Here is a 20,862-nt window from a genome sequence, read left to right on the forward strand (position 1 = left end):
TTTAAGAAAATGACATCAAACTATCAATTTCTGGCCAGGTCTTTATTCATCCCTCTTTTTCACTTTCATCCATATCATTTTTTCTCATATTTTCCTTTTTAAACTAAACATTCTGCCTCAATTTTTTTTACATATGCTAACTCAAAAATTGTTATCAATTTTTTCAACATGGTCATACTATCAACTTCTCCTGTACACATTGCTCTAAGCTTCCTCTGAGGTCATCAGATCTAATCATGTCTTAAGACTCACATTCCACATCCATTGTATCATTTTCATATCATTTCTCTCCATGCAACACATGTCTTCAAGATTCACTCATCCTACCCACACACATTGTCATCATTATCAGCAGCAGCAACAGCAACGTCATCACCATCATCATCATCGTTGGGTTAGCATTCATTTTACTTCCCTTGGTCTTCACAAATGTTTATGACTTTTAGCCATCATTAGTTTATAATTATTAGCCATACAGTGTTCTGTATTGAGTTTGTTGCTTTTCATTAATGTCTTGGGAGCATTGTCCAGAGACTTTGGTATGGTTTGTCTGGGAATGCTATATGCTGATAATTTAATACTTGCTTGTTCAACGATGAATGATATAAGAGTCAGAGAAATTCTTTGGAATGGAGGCGGAGGAGGAGGAGATTAGAAAATGCATTTTTTAAATTTTGTTACTCAAGGTTTTTTTTTAATTCTTTATTTCAGACTATCTGTCTAATGTTGATGGGTCCACCGCAAATGAATATACAACAGCTGCATTTCGACAAGCACACCTTATGCTCGACGATGTCATTTTATTTGACCAAAATGGTAGAGACACATCAAGAAGAAACACCGATGGTATCTGCAACTCTGGGATTAATTCACTTTCTTGCGAGTTTTCACTTATGATGAATTTAAGTGAAGCACTTAGAAGCCCAGATAGATTGTATAGTTGTCAAAGCAGCATGGCTTCTCTCGTCATGGGAACCATAAAAAAACATTCCCAGCTATCCAATGATATGAGAGTTGCAAAAACAATCAAGAATATGGGAAATGGTTTGGATCTGATAGCCATCGATATTGAAAGAAATCGAGATCATGGTACCCCTTCATATACAGCATGGAGAAATTATTGTGGACTTAGTGCATTTACATTTAGCTACAATTCAAATACGCACAGAAGTAACATTCTTACAGCATTGCAAACGATGTATATGTAAGTTTATTTCTTTATTTTCTTGGTTTTATTGAAGTTCTTTCTTCTATTTTCTTATCTGGGCAGGAGCTGCTAAAAGCACCTTATCCTGCCTTAGCAGAGTTCAAAATAGACTTTCTTTTCCCTGCAACCTCCTTTCCGTAGTCTCTGCTTTATCGTTATTTTCATGGCAAGTGCTCGTCTGAGCTCCATCCCTTTCCCTGACTCTCCTGAAAAACACTCGTCTAGCTGAAAACTATCAATAATTTCCCTCACTCTATCTGTGCCTAAACCTAAACGTAGATTCCATGAACAAAGCTTTTTTCTTAGAACTGCACACCTGTGGAACTCTGTTCTGTTTTCCTGCTTTCCAACTGACCACAATATGGTTGTCTTCAAGTCCAATGTAAACAAGTTCTTGATGGGCTGACCTCTTAAGTAATCAAATTTACCAAATTTCCACTACTAACAATTACTATGACATTTTCCCATTAACTACGGTATACTCAGTAACCTTTATCCTCGAGTGGCCTCCAGGCCTTGATAAGTGGTGACTCCTTTGTAAAAAAAAAAAAAAGATTTTAAGATGAGGATAAATATTTGAATTATTTAGGATTATTCAGACTACTATTCTATTTTTATAATGTTTGAACTGATGAAACCTTTTACAGGTTGAACTCGGGGATCTTTCTGTTTAATCCGGGAACCATTCTCCCAAACTTAGGAATCTGCATGGAATTTTTAACAGAACTATTTATTTACTTGGAATAATATGCTATTGTTCTATTGGCCATGCCCGGGTAGAAATTTTACGTAATTCAGAATTGTATTCTTAGTATCACCAAGACTGATGGAACGAGAGTATTCTAATCCATTTGGATTAAATAAAGGGCTCTGTTTAAAATTCTGTGCAGATTCACAAATTCGACAGAAAGATTCCTGAGTTTGACAGAAAGATTCCCAATTCAATAATATACACCTGAAGAAGGTCGGAGATTGCATCGGCCAAAACGTAAAACTAAAACTCAAGATGAGAAGAGTATTCTGAATAATTCGAATAATACAAATAAAACATTTAAAATTCTTTGTACTCTCACCACAAACATTTTCTGACGACTTCATCTCTAACAGCCTAATTATGTTCTTTTTTGTGTGTGTGTGCGTGTGTGCGTGTGTGCGTGTGTGCGTGTGAAGCCCTGGTGATATTCAACAGATTCCTGGTATTACAATGAGAATGCCTTAGTGATGCCCTGGAGAAGGCCCCACTCGATGGTTTTATGTGATTTTTTGTTGTACTACATTTTCTTTCCGTCATAGTTAAGATTTTGACTTTTTTTTTCTGTCGGTAAAATTCTGTACAAGAACCTTATTTTCTTATTTAAGAGTAACATCTTGTCTTTGGTAACAGTAATATATTGTATACTGCTTTATTTGTAAGAAAAACACTTTAAAATAAATTAAAACATAGAAATTTATCCATGTAAGTAGAAAAGTAACTTATCTTGCCTTTGAGATGTAAGTAATAATGTTTTCACCTGAAATGTGATGGTTTAAAAGATTACTAAACAAGGAGGCCACCAGAGCACTAATAATAAAACTAACTTTCTGACACTTCCATCTGGTCTATTAGTATAAAATAAGTCCTCAAATAACGTGACAAACAAACAAATATCGTGACAAGCAGACACAGAGTTTAGTATAAGTAGTATAAATAATATTTTCACTCTCTATTGGTATATACATGTCTCTTTCGCTATTTCTCTCTTCATCTGTATTTCTCCTCCTACTCCCACTATGTAACCATCTCATTGTAGGTAATTGAAAATAAAAAATAAATCTTAAAATTTCGAACCAAAAACTCTTAAATAACTTTTTCAAAGGAAATTTTTTTTAAATCCTCTTAAAAAAGTAGTATTTAGAATGAAATACGGAACAATAACAAATATTCATTACATAATGAGAAAATCGAAATAAAAATTTAAAACATCCAAAAACAAGAGAAATTTAAGAGGCAGCCAATTATGTCATTCCAAAGCAAAAGCGTCTATTTGATTAGACACAAGTGCAATGTTATGACCCTTTGGGCTGTGATCATATCGAAGTATCTGTGTTAACTGTGGCAAACAGGGCTAATGGTCAAAACATAATTAGTAGTAGTAGTAGTAGTAGTAGTAGTTGGTTCGAGCGACGGCGTGTCGCTCGATCGATTATTATGATTAGAAAAATAAACAACTAGATTGGGAAAAGGTGATTGACAGCAGAAATAATAATATTGCTACAAAAAGAATGTGAAAATAGAAAATAGATGTAAACATGATTTTGGTTTGCATACACAAGTAACTAGATTGAGGTTACATCAGCTGTAGGTCTGAGACACGTAATGAGATGTAGATTTGAGAAGATTTTAGTCAGTCGTTAGCTGGACATCGGAGAGAACGGATGACTCAAGAGAGGAGTTGAAGCGGCGTCATCTCAGGCAGCCAAGATGTAAAAACGTTGTAATCTTTGAAGATGTCAACTGAAATCATGAAAATACTCTCAGTTTTATATGAACAACCGCAGCGCTGTAGACATCAGGACCACAGCAAATGTTACACTGCAGATAGAAAGATAGGTGAGAAGATTTTGCCTAGCATAGGTGGCTGACACCAACTGGCTGCTGTTCAAAAAACATGGGAATCAATTATTTTTTGTGAATTGGACAATTTTTCAGGGTTTCACTTCTCTTCAAATCTCTAGCAGTGACTTGTACATTTACTACATTTCTCCCTGCCTTCATTCTGGTATCTCATGTCTACCACTGAGCAACTATCTCAATTCTGCTAACCTGGCATTGTCCAACATTACTATAATATTTTATTCATTGGCTGAACTTTTTTTTTTTTTTCACATAGAGGTCACCACTTATAAAGGCCCAGAAGCCACTCGGAGATAAGGATTATTTTGTGTACAATAATCAATGGGATAGTGTTGCAGTATTCATTAGTATTGGAGATTTGATAAAGTGTCATTACTTAAGGGGGCGGTTCATCAGGAATTTGTTTATGTTGGATTTGAAGACTGTTTGACTGTTTGCTCTGAAAGTGGCTTATACTAAACTATACTGAAGATGCGATGAAAATATAGATTAACACATAAAAATATTTTCATTGACGTATGTTGATTTAAAAAAAGTTTTTTCATTAATATAATCAATTAAAATAAATTAAAATAAAGTAAAATCAATTAAAATCAATTAAATACGTATATTTTAGAGAAATAATTAATAAAAGTATTTTTTTCATAATTAAAATAAAATAATTGAATAGAAAAGAAAACGAATGTTTACTAGACACTGTACGGTTTGAAATTTTATAATTTAGAAAAAATATATTTTAATTTCATTTACATAAAAGAGAGTGCACAGTCAACGAGGCATACAACAATGACTAAGTTCAGCATTTACCCCCCTCCATTTAGCCCCAAACGTCCCCATGAGATGTCAAATCCTGGTAAAAATGAACAAACGGTGCAGTTTTAGGCCTTAACACGTGTAAATTTAAATTCTGCACCATGCAAAATAGGAAATGACTGAGTTCATCATTTGCCTACCCCCATTTAACCTCAAAAGTCCCCAAGGCCTTAACATATTTAAATTTAAGTTCAGCACCCTGCAAAACTGCTAAATAGACACACACAGAAAATTTTGGACAAATATAGTAAAATAGTCCCAAAAATGGAGTGTTTTTATTAGCCCTAAAAGAGCCCAAGGGGCACACCCAAGAGTTATTGCAAAGTATAGACAAACAAAATTATACAGAAATCAGTTTGTTACAACTTTTCAGAAAGTTTTATAAAAATCCAAAGCATCAATTTTTTTAATAAGTACAAAAGTGTTAATTTTAGCCATTTTAACCCGAAAGGCAACCAGAGTTTTCCTGGAAAATCTCTTCTGTTACTTTTTTACTCATAGCATGTTTAATGTTTGTGCAAAATTTTTTAAAATTCCAAGATGTAGTTATTGAGAAAATTGTGGAGAGATGAACGGACGAACGGACAAGGGTAAATGTACAGTCCACCCTCCTATTGTCGGAGGACCAAAAATTGTAATTAGATTAATTTGTTTATAAATACAATTATTCTTACTTGGAATACTTCAAGAATCTTTCCACAAGGATAAAAGTTCTAAAGTAATAATCAGTTCTATGTGACAGTGTTCAGGATGTTGAAATTTCAATCTTCAATGCAGACGATACTAAGAATATAATTACGAATTACTTAAGATTTCTATTCAGTCATGGCTGGCAGATCAAGACCAAGTGCTTGAATCAAGGGTTTGTTCAGAATTATTTTTGTCTTCAGATTGGGCAACACCATTTTGGTATGAGTCACTTGCAAAGCAAGAAATCGTTTGTCTGGGAAAATATGCGCTCGTACTAAAAGGTTATTTCTCCTCATTTTTATATTTTTTAAACGTATTTCTAATCAGAATTTGAATTAGTCGAGTCTTTATGGTTTATATTTATACTAGCGAGGGTACCCGGCGTTGCCTGGGTGTTTGTAGGTGTGTGTGGTGTTAAATAAAAAAGAACCCGGGGGGGTAGGATCGAAGCCGAAGCCCTGAGGCGAAGTTTGAAAATAAAATCGGCCAGCCAAAATGAGTTAGTGAAAGATGTTTGAATTTATTTAAGTAAGAAGCAAATTGACAGGTGCGCGGCCGGAAGTCGTCGAGCGTTACGACGACGACGACGTCAATGACCAGGTTTGTTTGTTATAAGCGAAGTAAAAAAGAAAACAACGTTAACACTTATAAGCGGAAAAAAACAAAAAAAAACTAACGTAAGGCAAACGAACGATGAAAACAGTACGAACACGTGAAAAACGGCTTAAATAAGCCTGTTTCGATATTAAAACTTAAAAAATCGGTGGGTAACCGGGTGTTTTTGGGTGTGTGGTCGGGGGTGGATAAGCGAAGTAAAAATAAATAGAAAAACGAACGTTACATGAAAAATGTCTTAAATAACACTGGTTCAATATTTTAATTTAAAAAATCGAAAAAAAAAAGACATCTCACACCACGATTCGAACCCAAAACGTTTAGATAATGAACCAACGCGCTAATCGACCGACCTTCAACTATTTAATGTAAATCAGGTCATGACGTCATCTGGCGCATGTGTAGAACCGGTCGAGAGGGCCGTTTTTGTTGAACCCCCCCCCCTGTCGAAAATTGTCGATTTCGGGGTGAAAAAATGAACGTTTTTGGCCAATTTTTCGATATTTTTTGAGCGAACGATAGGGCTTCAATATAATACCGAGTTTGTGAATTTTTGTCGTGTCTGTTGAAAGTTGTTTAGCAGACACACAAACATACACACATACATACATACATTTTCGCTTTTATATATATAGATTAGAAAGTTCATCTGTTCTACGGCATATCAACTTCTTTTGGGCTATTTATGTCATAACACAATATAAGTGGAGATTTAACACTAAATAACTGATTTAGTTAGTGTTTACGTGGCATATCAACCCTTCTTGAACCATATTATGTCATAATGTAATATCTGCGACCAATACTTAATTGTATATGATTAAGTATAATACCCAGTGTAAGGTGGAAAGAGTAGGTTCTTGGTTTTCTAAAGAGTATTAATGCATAATCGAGCACAACAAATCCAATCCACTTTTCTCTTTTTATTTTTACATAGGCATCACCATTTATCAAGGCCCAGGGACCACTCGAGGATAAGGGTTAAGTGAAACGGCTCATCAAGAACTCAACATTTTAATTATGTAGTCTGTATGAATATACATTAGGCTTAACACCCAGTTGAGTAAAACAAGGAAATTTGATTTTCAATTCCAACATTTACAGAGTCATAATATTTACAATCTGTGAATTTGCATTTAAAATAATTTATTATCTATTTTCTTTATTTAAAAAGATTTTTCAACATAATCTACGTTTTTCATCCTCTTTTCTTTCTTTTTTGATTTCATATTTCATAAAGAACTGAAGATGACGTTGATTTATATGTTGGCGCCAGCCTTGAGAACAAACTTGAGGATGCCGTTTTGGGACCAACGTTTGCATGCATTATCGCCCAGCAAATGTATGACACCAAATATGGTGACAGATTTTGGTACCAGAATGAGAACCAATTCCAATATGGTAAATGTTTTATTTCACTTAATATTTTGAATTACGTCATACTGTTTGCTAGCTAGTTAGTAATAATTATATATATATATATATATATATATATATATATATATATATATATATATATATATATATATATATATATGTATATATTGATTGTTGGAGAGCTATTGGCTACACATTAGGAAACGTGTTTCAATGACCCCCTAGCATGGAAAATCACCTCATCAGGCCAAAAACCATCCACCATCAAAAAAAAAATAAATAAATAAATAAAAAAAAATAATAAAGCATATTACAATATATAAATCGATGGTATGATTAATTCGTTAATATTCTTATAATTTTTTCAATGAATGTATTTGGAAATGTTTACAATATATAAATCGATGGTATGATTAATTCGTTAATATTCTGCTCGGTTTCATGCATTGAGCACTTTTTTTATATATTGCTCGGTTTCATGCATTGAGCACTTTTTGGAATGACATATTGTGTTGTTGTAGTAGTTACTGAAAAGATTCTACCAACAGTATAATATATATATATATATATATATATATATATATATATATATATATATATATATATATATATATTGTATAACGATAAAAGTGTCACCCTAAAGAAAACAACACTACAGCTTTATTTAAAAACTTTTATTGAAAAAATCAATTCAAGTAATTCGATTATGTAGTACAGCTGACATATATTCAGCCTCAGCACATCCAGGTACGCTTTGATGTTGACCTTCAAGCTGACTTTAAAGATGTGGGGTAGTATGATGCAGTCCTCACTTGAAACCACAACAAAGACAATAACCATGGCCAGAAACTTCATTGAGCTGTGGCCTCAAGTATTTAACCATCCGTATTTACATTTTTAGGGTGCTAGCAATGATGCTGTTGTTATAACTTGGATCAGTAGAAAGCATGTGTTTTACAGCGGCGGATCACCGACCTTGCTCGTTGAATATTGTGTAATTTTCAGGCATGATAGAAGGTTCATATCACTCTTGGGATTTGTACACTATATACCAACTAGTAGATGGTCTGCAAAAAAATAAAAAGAAAACTAGTTTTCATCAAACGTAAATGGAATCATGTCGTCTTTTCTAGGGAAACAATTTTATTGTTCCATCCTTCAGTCTTGGACAGACTATGGATACCCACGAAGGGTTGCTTGCGCATGAAATTTTTGTGGCAGGAGGTGCGCAATCTCCAACCACACCTCTCCTGAGACGACATTGTTAAATACCAGTGACCAGTGAAGTACAGGCCGACTTGAAACAAATGCCGATATATATATATATATATATATATATATATATATATATATATATATATATATAGAGAGAGAGAGAGAGAGAGAGAGAGAGAGAGAAAATTGATATGTTAATTTTGTTTCCTATGGCATTTTTCTTTTAATTACATTTGGATTTGGGACCCTTTGAACATTTTTCTATGACAATAACTGTATATTCGTTATGAGCAGGTGATGAATATGTTTTGATCCTGATATTTTCGAATATGACATATTTCCTACTCAAGTTTTACCCATTTTATATTTGTTATATAATGATTTTGAAGAAAGGAATTTGTTTTTAAAATCTAGTGTTTCATTTTTATCGCTATGCAGATTTTTGAAACAATTGTAAAGCTGATGACTTGCTTTGGTTATAACTTAATATTATAATGATATAAATCTTTATATTTATATCATATATTCATACCTCATATATATATATATATATATATATATATATATATATATATATATATATATATATATATATATATATATATACACAGGGTGGGCCAAAATAAGGGTCCTATCTTTAAATTTGAATAACTTCCACAAAATAAAAGTTAAACTCACCAAACTTTATGTGTGTGTAGACTGACCCTTCCGAGATTTTTTTGAAATAAACAAAACAAATTTTGGCTGAAAAACACTTCTTAAAACTTACATGAATTCATGAATTTTTAAAAATAGGACCCTATTTTGGCCCACCCTGATATATATATATATGTGTGTGTGTGTGTGTGTGTGTGTGTGTGTGTGTGTGTGTGTGTGTGTGTGTGTGTGTGTGTAAAACGGCTCCTTCAGTCTTTGACAGACTATGGATACGCATGAAGAGGTGCCTGCGCGTGAAATGTTTTTGGCTGGAGGCACACAATCTCCAACCACATCTCTCCTGAGTGGACATTGTTAAATATTAGTGGCAAGTGAAGTGTATGTACAGGACGACTGGAAACAAATGTCGAGATAGGCGGAGAGTACAGACAGCGCCTAGAATTCCGAAACGGTCACCCATCTTGTACTAACCAGGCTCAACGTTGCTTACCTTTGGTGATCTGACGAGAACCGGTATGTCAACGCGATTATGCCATAAATATCATGCGTAATTTTAAAAATATAATTAATTATTCACAGACACATATTTCGTCGTCTATGCCTTATCAAAGTGGCTGAATCTAGCGAGATTCGAAATCGGGACCCCATAGGAAGAAGGAAAACCTAAAATAGATAAATGGTTATCAACGTTTCGTCCCTATTTCAGGGACATCATCAGGATTGAGTTAAAAAATGGTGCGGAAACAGGTTATAGGCCATGTGTGAGTGAAGAGAGAAGGAATTTTATGTTCTTTCTCACTTTGAAAAAGAATTTTCAAATGTGTGATCATATATATATATATGGTCCTCCATATCGATAGTATGATTATGAACAGAGATAAAAATCCAACATTTATCGTATTAAAAGCTGAGGTGGAGAGATCTAAAATTCGTCAACATTTCGTCCATTTATTGCGGGCTTTTTCAAGACTATATATATCCGTATCAATCAGATAGTGACCATTTGTATATAGGAAGATGTAGACAATTCCTAGCAAGAACTACAAAAAACATAACGTCATCTCCACTGACTAGGATATATATGCGACTGGGGACTGCTTCTGAGTCCTATTTTCTCTATATGTATAATCGCATGCAGACAAACACACACACACACACACACACACACACACACACACACACACATATATATATATATATATATGACGACAATAATCGAAATAGTATTTCGATAAAATAGTGAAATAAAAAAGAACAAACCGAGTTATGTTTTCACCAAACGTTTCATCTTTATTATTAATTTTATTATTAGGAAGTCTCAAAATAAAGACGAAACGTTTAATGAACACATAACACGTTTGGTTCCTTTTTATTTATCTCTCTCTCTCCATCTCTCTCTCTCTCTTTCTCTCTTTCTCTCTCTCTCTACACACACACACACACACACACACACACATATATATATATATATATATATATATATATATATATATATATATATATATATGTATATACATATTCAGTTTGACTTGAGTAAGACAATGGCGATAGATGAGAACTCAGATGTGACAAATTCAGAAAATCAGCCGTAGATAGATAGATACATAAATAGATAGGTAAATAGATAAATATATCAATAGATAGATACATAGATAGATAGGTAAATGGGTAAATAGATAGATATATCAATAGATCGATAGATACATAGATAGATAGATAGGTAAATAGATAGATATATCAATAGATAGATACATAGATAGATAGGTAAATAGATGGATATATCAAAAGATAGATAGATAGTTTCTTGAAATATTCTTGTCTGCAAATTCTTTTTTCATTTTCTGTCGCACTTTTCTTCATATTCAGAACAACTGGAGGAAATCAAGCGCCAGAAGATGAGCATGATCTTAAAGCGGAACATAAATTTATCTAGAGTTCCAGTCAACCCCTTTGTGGTCCCCACTCCAAGGTAAGTGTAGAAGATTCTATTTCCCCAATGTAACCCCTTCTACAGAAAAAAGCAAACGACTCCATTGTTTTTATCTATAAAGAGAATGGAATCGTCTGTTTTTCCTATAATATATAAGTACTAACGAGACCTCACGAGACTTGTAAGCCTAACCTAATGATTGCTGAATTACTCTGTTCATTTTGTATCTTTTCGGTACTCATGCAGAGAGTGATCCGTGCTGAAATAATAACGTTATGATTTCAAAAGCCATTCTTAACATGGGGAGGGGAGGGTGTTTTGTATCTATTCTGTACTTTAACCTTTCAATTGAATAAAAAAAAACATATAAAACTTTAATTAAACTTGGAAATACGATTTAAAAAATAGCGTGGATCACTCTCTGCATTAGCACCCTTTTCTTTAGTAAGCCTTCTTTTCCAACCTGACTACTTTCTTGAGTTTCAAGCTTTATAATATTCAGTGTTAATTTTAATATTAGATTTCAAGGTTTGACTCAATATTTGATTTGAAAAACAATGATTTTAAAGAGAAAACCAGATATAGCATCAGTTCCGGTCAACCTCTTTGTGATCCCCAATCCAAAGTTAGTCCAGAAGTCGCTATTAACTACTCCCTTATAGGAGAAAAAGACGCCTCCATTCTTTTTGTTTATAAAGAGAATGGAATCGTCTGTTTCTCCTATAAAAAAAGACTAACGAGATCTCACGAGATTTGCTAGCTCAACATAGTGATTGCTAAACCTTCTTTTCCACCCTGAATACTTTCCAGAGTTTTTTCCTTTATAATTTTCTGTGTTAATTTTAATTCAAGGTTTGATTCAGTCAATATCATTGTTACATTTGCATGTGTCCTCATGACTCGAAAGACAATGGCTACCCTATGACAAAGACAAATCAACGATGTTAATGTATAATGGCCGCATTCAACGACAGGGATAAATCACAAGATGATTTTTTCTCACATAGAAGTCACCACTTATTAAGGCCCATGGGTCACTCGAGGATGAGGGTTAAAGAGTTAACTGTCGTCAATGAAGCAATATCATAGTAATCGTTAGTGTAAATTTGGTAAATCCGATTACTTAAAAGGAACGGTTTACATTATACTTGAAAACGACCGTAGTCAGTTGGAAAGCAGGCAAACGGAGGAGAGTTCCACAGAGGTGCGCAGTTCTAAGAAAGAAGCTTTGTTCATTGAATCTACGTTTAGGTTTAGGCACAGATAAAAAGTGGGGGGAAATTGTTGATAGTGTTTTCAGCTAAACCAGTGTTTCTCATGAAATTTTGGTGAAGGGAGACCATAGATTGGAGCTCAGACGAGCACTTGCCATGAAAATAATGATAAAGCAGAGACAGGCTCGCAACGTCTCTTCTGTGGGAAAGAGGTTACAGAGAAGAAAAAAGGGCATCCCTTACGAGGCTACAAAGTCTATTTTCAACTCTTTCAAAGCAGGATAAGGTCTTTCTAGTAGCTCTTGCCCAGATGTGACAACAATACTTCATTCTTGGACGTACCTGGCTCTTATATAAGCAGAGAATTGCATCGGCAGTGACATATCTACTGGATCGATAGAAGGATCCCACCATTTTTTAAACGACCTTGGCAATGGATTTGATGTACCTGTTCCATTTCAGATCAGGAGTAAAGGTTAAACCCGGAAAACATGGAGCCTCCCCAAGACGAGAGCCATTCATTTCAATTGATGCCAGAGTAGGATCAGAGCATTAATGATGTAAAGATAGAAGCTTGGTTTAAGATGCATTAAAAGTAACCAGCTACTTCTTTTCCCACTGCACCACATGCTCAAGATCAGAGGAGAGAGAATCAGAGAGAACTTCATCATTTATGGCCTTTGATATGCTGCCATAGATGGTAGTATCGTCAGAAAATGTCTATGAATGATCTAAGGATGTGATATTAATTAAAGAAGAATATTGATGTAGATCAGGAAGAGAGTTGGACCCAGGATGGTCCCCTGAGAGAATCCAGCATTAATACTAGGAGCTTCTGATTTCTGCCCATCAGCCACAACTCTTATGAACCTATCAGAGAGAAATGACTTAATAATTGAGAAGACATTTCCAGCTATACCATAGTAAAGTAGACCTTTATGCCATACCCTATCAAAAGCTTTTGATATGTCAAGAGCAAGACAAAGCCTCTGTCGAGAGATTTTTTTTTATTACATTTTCACCACAAACAAGGCACATTGCCACCTTGGTGTAGGGGGCTACAATCAGGGGCAGCAACTACTGGGGCACTATGTTGGGATTTGGGTAGCAAGATGTCGTTTCACGTTACACTTGAACTTCTGCATGTCAGTACAGTTTGGGAAGCAGGGACCTGGAATGGAATCTAGCGGTTCTGGGGAAGAAACTACTGGAGTAGAAAGATCTTTTACATCTAGGGATCTTTACTGTGTGGGGGTGGGATTTAGCTGCCTGTCGGGTTTGTCGAGGGTGTCTACGTCGTGAGGGCACAAGTGTCTGCAGTTCGTCAGAGCATTCACCATTGAAATACTTGTAGAACAGGCAGAGGGATGCAACGTTTCGTCGACGGGACAGAGGCTGAAGCTTAGATGCCAGTTCAGGGCCTATCAGATTGGCGACTCTCTTTTGAACCTTGTCTAGGAGCGAAAGACAAGCAGCAGATGCACCAGCCCAAATGTGACAACAATACCCCATACATGGGCGAATGGTGGCCTTATAGAGGTGCAGGATACTTTCATGTGTCAGTAGTTTTCTAGCACGGTAGAGAGAGCCTACCTTTTTCGCAGTGGCCCTGGCAATGTTTTCAATATAATTGTTCCAGCTCATGTTTCCTGTGAACGTTAGGCCAAGCAGTTTGAAAGATGTACTCTCAGACAGGGAGTCACTGGCCATTGCTATTGGTGGCAGAGAAGGTTTCTTGTAATTATCGAAGGAAACCAGTTTAGTCTTGGCAGCATTGAATGTGACCATCCATTTATGTCCCCATTCCACTACATATTGGAGGTTATCCTCTAGTGTTTTTGCCATTTCTTTAGTTATGTGTTCATTTGTATTTCTGCCATGCCTGTTATAGAGTGTGGTGTCATCAGCATATATACTCATCTCAGAGGCAGTTTTGTCTGGGAGGTCATTAATAAATATTAGGAACAATAGAGGCTCAAGGATAGACCCCTGGGGCACTCCCGCATTTATATCACACCGTTTAGATGTACGACCGTCGAGGACAACCTGGATTTTTCTCTTATCTAAGAAGGATTTAATTATGTTAAGTATTCTACCAGTGATACCGTATGATTTAATTTTCCTGAGGAGACCCTCATGCCATACTGTCAAAAGCCTTAGGTATATCTAGAGCTACCGCTCTGCCCTCCCCCGCTTTGTCCAGTGATTCACTAATCCTATGAGATATAACCGTAAGCACACCTGCTGTAGGTCTAGCAGAATGAAAACTATATTGCATGTCACTAAGAAGGTTAGTTTTGCTGAGGTGGTTGACTACTTCTGTAGTTAACATAGATTGCAGCAACTTATTCATGATGCACAGGAGATGTATTGGTCTGTACTGAGAGGAAGATAGCCGATCACCTGAATTCTTAAATATGGGGCATACTGATGAAGCAATTCTCCTTCAGATAATGCTGAAACAGCTTTGTAAGTATGGGAGCTAGTTCTGGTTGAAGCTTTTTCAGCACAATAATTGGAATGTTGTCAGGGCCAGTTGCTTTACTGGAGGAAATCGTGACAGAACCACCCCTCATCATCTGTCTTGTTTGAGTTGGTGGCCTTATTCGCATGGGGTAGAATTACTTGCAAAGTTTTTGGCAAAGAGTTTGGCTTTGTCTGATGCTGATGAGGTTACCTCAGGTCCATTGCTGATAGTTGGGATAGAGCACACGCTTCTGTTCAGGATCCTGTCTGCTATTTGCCAAAACTGGTGGCACTTGGAACTTGACAGACTGATTATACAGCTCTCTTACATTCTTTATTACTCTTCTGACAGCGGCTTTAGTCTCAGTACATCTATTACGTTGCAAGAAATGGAAAAAGTGATTTCTGTGCGCAATGGCAGCAGCACATTCCGGAGAGAACCACGTCTTACTGTTAGGTTTTTGCTGGAATTTATTTAGAATGTAAAGGGTATTTTTAACCATTCGGTCAGGTTTGATACTATAGAGGATACATCCTTTTTAAACATGGAACACAGCGATAGATCTGATATAAATGTATGGAAGCTATCCCAGTCAGCAATAGAGTACCGATAAACTGCATGATGGAGAGGTACGTCTGAGGACTTATTACATTTCGTTTTTATCTTAGCTGATTAACAGAGTGGTGGGAAGATCCCAATGGGGACAGAACAGAAGATGAACATACCTCAGGGCAAGTTGTGAGGAAAACTTCTAGGAGACTTGCATACTGGCCGTCAGTGACAGATACAGTGGGTTCACGAATAATCTGAGTGAGGCCATGAGCAATAGAGAAATCGTGACAAAACCTCCCCTCATTATCTGTCTTGTTTGAGTGGGTAAACCATTCCACATTGTGAACATTAAAGTCTCCATAGACGTGAATGTTAGCTGAAGGATGAGCAGACAGGATATGGTCAATTTTCTCAGATATGCTCTTAAAGATAGTAACTCTACTGTTATGAGGGCGATAGAGGGCAAATATAAATGCAGTAGTGTGAGCAAGTACACCACGTAAGCACATACTGGGGTAATTTAGGGTCTTCTCTGGGGATGTCTCTACCACATGAAAAGCCATCTTTAATATAGGCACATATTCCATGCCCATGTCCATCTTGGGGTCAGATTTGAATGTTACGTTAGAGTATCCTTTAATTACAAACTCATCTAGGAAAATAGTCGGTCCAATGCCAGTTTCGCTTAGGAATAATAGGTCTGGTTTAGTCTCGTGTAATTGGTTTTCAATCTCTGAAAGGTTTGGGTGCATCAGCTTGAATCGAAACTTATGAAGAAAATTATATATATATATATATATATATATATATATATATATATATATTCGGTTTCGGTTTCGATTATTGCTGAACGAACTGAAGTTATATATATATATATATGTATATATATATATATATATATATATATATATATATGTATGTATGGATGTGTATATATATAATTTGAGTTCCTTTAGCTATAATCGAAACCGAAACTGAAAACAAAACTTGTGAAGATTTCTTGGTAAAATAATTTATAAAAAATAGATGACTTGAGTGCTATCAGCTATAATCGAAACCGAAACCAAAACTTATGAAGAATCATTGGTAAAATTATTTATTACAGGAAATGGAAAGTCATAACAATTAAACGACAGTCACTTGGAAGAAAAAAGATGTGAGCGAGACACACCAAATAACACACACTCTATCATATTAATACATAGATTATTATTGTGTTGTTGTTGCTGTTGTTGCTGCTGCTGCTGTCGCTGCATTTTTTAAAGACTCTCATTCAAGTTTTTCTATTTTTCATTTTAGTACGACTTATCAGAGCGATGACGCAGATTTTAATTTCCAAGCCTGGCGATGAATCATGACATGACCGATTTTAAATTCTAACGACCGAAATTCTTCAAATAAAATTCTTGATATCTTTTCCAATATAATAATTAGTAAACAATGATAAAATTATGTATTTTGTGTGAAATATAATATTCCACAATAAATTGTGTACTGAATCTTTTGAATTATTATTAGTCAGCTAATACAAGAACATTTCTTATGTGCACATTTGAATAATAAAATATATATTCTTTGATTTTCAATAAATGGTTTCTTATATATCAGAAACGGATCATCTATTATATAAATCTCACTTGTCTGTTTAAATGTATGTATGTATGTATGTATGTATGTATGTATGTATGTATGCCAAAAACTTTCGACAGAGGCGAACGATTTTAAGGAGATCGGTATCGTTTTGAAACTCCACCATTCAGACGACACATATCGAAAAATTAGCTAAAAATATTAATACTGAATCTTTTAAATTATCATTAGCCAATTAATAAAAATGGTTGTGGGATTTCATTTGTACAAGTGAACAAATTTAAAAAAAAAAACACAAGAATATTTCTTATGTTAAAATTTGAATAATAAAAATACATATTCTTTGATTTTCAATAAATGGTTGCATGTATATATATATATATATATATATATATATATATATATATATATATATATATATATATATATCGGAAACAAATCATCATAAACAAAAAATGAGACAATATTTGAAATAAATGAGGAAAATAGAAATCACTGAACATATTTTGCTTGTTTTTGTAAGTAAATGGTGAAACAATTATGCAAGGGAAAAATACATTTACATAATACAATTTTGTAAAGTTTTTATTAATAGTAGAAGTCATATAAAAAAGTCATATAAAAAAGTCATATAAAGAAGTCATATAAAAAAGTCATATAAAGAAGTCATATAAAAAAGTCATATAAAGAAGTCATATAAAAAAGTCATATAAAAAAGTCATATAAAGAAGTCATATAAAGAAGTCATATAAAAAAGTCATATAAAGAAGTCATATAAAGAAGTCATATAAAGAAGTCATATAAAGAAGTCATATAAAAAAGTCATATAAAAAAGTCATATAAAAAAGTCATATAAAGAAGTCATATAAAGAAGTCATATAAAGAAGTCATATAAAAAAGTCATATAAAGAAGTCATATAAAGAAGTCATATAAAAAAGTCATATAAAAAAGTCATATAAAGAAGTCATATAAAGAAGTCATATAAAGAAGTCATATAAAAAAGTCATATAAAAAGTCATATAAAGAAGTCATATAAAGAAGTCATATAAAAAAGTCATATAAAAAGTCATATAAAGAAGTCATATAAAGAAGTCATATAAAGAAGTCATATAAAGAAGTCATATAAAGAAGTCATATAAAAAAGTCATATAAAAAGTCATATAAAGAAGTTATATAAAGAAGTCATATAAAGAAGTCATATAAAGAAGTCATATAAAGAAGTCATATAAAAAAGTCATATAAAGAAGTCATATAAAGAAGTTATATAAAGAAGTCATATAAAGAAGTCATATAAAGAAGTCATATAAAAAAGTCATATAAAAAGTCATATAAAGAAGTCATATAAAGAAGTCATATAAAGAAGTTATATAAAGAAGTCATATAAAGAAGTTATATAAAAAAGTCATATAAAGAAGTCATATAAAGAAGTCATATAAAGAAGTCATATAAAAAAAGTCATATAAAGAAGTCATATAAAAAAGTCATATAAAGAAGTCATATAAAGAAGTTATATAAAGAAGTTATATAAAGAAGTCATATAAAAAAGTCATATAAAGAAGTCATATAGATAGAGCAGCAATAAAAGGAGATTTTGTGTTGATGTCTTGATTATTTGTCTCTGGCTATATGTGCCAATATCTGATTTCAGAAAAAAAAAATGACGGTAATCGAAGAAAGAGCTTGATTGAATATTTTTGCTATGATATGTATTCAAAATACATTGAGAAATCTCGACCGTAAAGCGAATCTTAATATTTGAATTGTGTCGCGATAAGCGTGTCCATAGCAAATCTAAGGACACACGATATCTCATAAAATAAAATGTGATAGAGACAGGATGCGTGAAAAAAGACAAAAGGAAAAACAAATTAAACACGTTTTTGATGTTTTATTCCTGTGTTTAATTGTTTTTTCTTTTGTCTTTTTTCGCACATCGTTGATCTACAAATCCGCGCTCAAATCGACTTTACTTTATATAACAAATGAATATTAATGTTCTTATATGTCTTAGTTAATGAATTTCTTCGACAATAAATATACGATCGTTATTTTTCATTATGGAAACATGTAATGTTTTATTAATAAACAAACAGAAAATTAATAATAATAATAATAATAATAATAATAATAATAATAATAATAATAATAATAATAATAATAATAATAATAAAATTTGATTGTATGAAAATTTATTTTAATTTATTGCTGCTTTGATATTATTTAATTAGACAACATTCTTTTTGGGTGTTTACCATTGTTTAAGATACATATTATGTTTCCATCGGATATGTTCTTCATTTTTTCTAAAACCAATTCTAAATTATGGACGTCACACTATAAGGTAAGTAAAAATAAATAAAAAGGCAAAAGTCTTGAATTTCTTTTATTTTCCTCTTTTATTATTCATCCTCCGAGCTTTCGACTAAATGTGCTCTTCCAATTTAATTGTTAACATATGCATATTTATTTCAATAAATTGGACAAAAAATAAGTATTATTTTGTTGTCATGTAGCGAAGGGGGGGGGGAGAAATTCACACCAAATAGGATACAATAGGTAGTCAAGCATTTGTCCAATTTCACTCTGAACTGCTGCGTCATTGTCATATTTGCTATATCTCTTATATACGGCATAATCGCGTTGACACATCGGTTCTCCTCAGATCACCAAAGCAAAGAATGATGAGTCTGGCCAGTACCAGGTGGGTGACCATTTGAAAATAGTAGAACGGCATGTGCTCTCCGCTTATCTCAGCATTGTTTTCAGTCGTCTTGAATTTCTACTTGCCACTGGAATAAAGCAGTACTGACTCAGGAGAAGTGTGGTTAGAGATTGCGCAACTATTGCAAAAAAAAAAAAAATTAACGCACAAGTGACAGCATCATCAGTGATGTTCGTAGTCTTCATCGACCGAACAGTGTTTTAAGTTTTATATCTCCAAGTTAAAACCTTTTGTCTGAAAATAGAAAGTCTGACTATCGAGTCAGAAAAATAAAAAAGGATTGAAAGAAACCTTTCACAATATTTTTTCGGCCGGCCTTCGTCGGTGCAAAAAGATATTTACAAAATTTTAAGTGAAAGAGAACATTCAATCATTATTTAAGAAAAAAAGGAATGCGCTACTCACTTTATTAGAATAAAATGAAGGAGGAATTAAACAGATTATTAAGGACCAGGTTTTATCTAAAGTGGAGTATAGCTAATGGGCAGCATCTACTGTCTATGTAAAAATAGAAATTTAAAGAAATTCGCATTTGTGCCGATTTTTCCACCGGAGGAAATGCGACACTTAACACTTATCGACTTCAACTTAACACTTATCCACTTCAAAATCCAGAGGTTTTTACAAAATTAAAAGGATATAAACTCTCCTGCTGAAGAAGAATGATCTAAATTTTCGCATCGTGGATTATGCAAGTTGGAAAGGCTTGCCTTTTGTATCAAAGTCGCGCCACTATGAACACTATGTTGGCCGAACTTGATTTAAGATTGCTTACCTAGACTGCATCTTAATAAAAAGTAAAAGCATTGAACAACACTGGGAACATGGCAACAAAGTGTTTTCACAAATGCAGGACTATGATTTCAAAATGAAAAAAAGAAAATGTGACTTTTTTCTTGAAGGAAATCAAATATCTGGGTCATATCATAGGTAAAGTCGACAGGGGACTAGGTCTGAACGAGTCATTGCAATTACGGGCTTGCCGGCGCATGAAAACGTCACATCTCTACAAACCAAACATTTATTCCAAACATGCATAACCTCCGTGATCCGCTGAACAAACTGCAAAGAAAATACAAAGTTTAGGAAAGGACATCTGAATGCCAAGAGATCTTCAATAAAACTATCAAAGTTCTTACGCCGAACATATTCCTTACACACTATAATCTGAACCTCGAAATCGTAGTTGCTAACTACA

The 20,862-nt window shown here is 33.8% G+C and overlaps 1 protein-coding gene across 1 annotated transcript; it reads left to right on the forward strand.

The window, feature by feature from the left end:
• The first annotated feature begins 726 nt into the window (after window positions 1-726).
• On the forward strand, window positions 727-16,961 carry LOC145272881 (peroxidase-like protein 3). The gene is made up of 4 exons (XM_080127051.1): window positions 727-1,204; window positions 7,180-7,340; window positions 11,055-11,157; window positions 16,651-16,961. Exons 1-4 carry the CDS (start codon window positions 783-785, stop codon window positions 16,700-16,702), a joined length of 738 nt encoding a protein of 245 aa, XP_079983177.1. The 5' UTR covers window positions 727-782; the 3' UTR covers window positions 16,703-16,961.
• The last annotated feature ends 3,901 nt before the right edge of the window (window positions 16,962-20,862 follow it).

The sequence above is a fragment of the Euprymna scolopes genome, chromosome 4, assembly GCF_053919585.1.
Source record: "Euprymna scolopes isolate OS-2025 chromosome 4, ASM5391958v1, whole genome shotgun sequence".
NCBI classification, from domain to species: Eukaryota; Metazoa; Mollusca; class Cephalopoda; order Sepiida; family Sepiolidae; genus Euprymna; species Euprymna scolopes.

What these genes read in the sequence shown, in the direction of transcription:
- LOC145272881 (XM_080127051.1), top strand. Translation starts at nt 783, where the DNA reads ATGCTCGACGATGTCATTTTATTTGACCAAAATGGTAGAGACACATCA. An exon ending in TGAGAACCAATTCCAATATG is followed by an intron (nt 7,341 to 11,054) that starts GTAAATGTTTTA and finishes CTTCATATTCAG; the next exon opens with AACAACTGGAGGAAATCAAG. An exon ending in TTTGTGGTCCCCACTCCAAG is followed by an intron (nt 11,158 to 16,650) that starts GTAAGTGTAGAA and finishes TTTTCATTTTAG; the next exon opens with TACGACTTATCAGAGCGATG.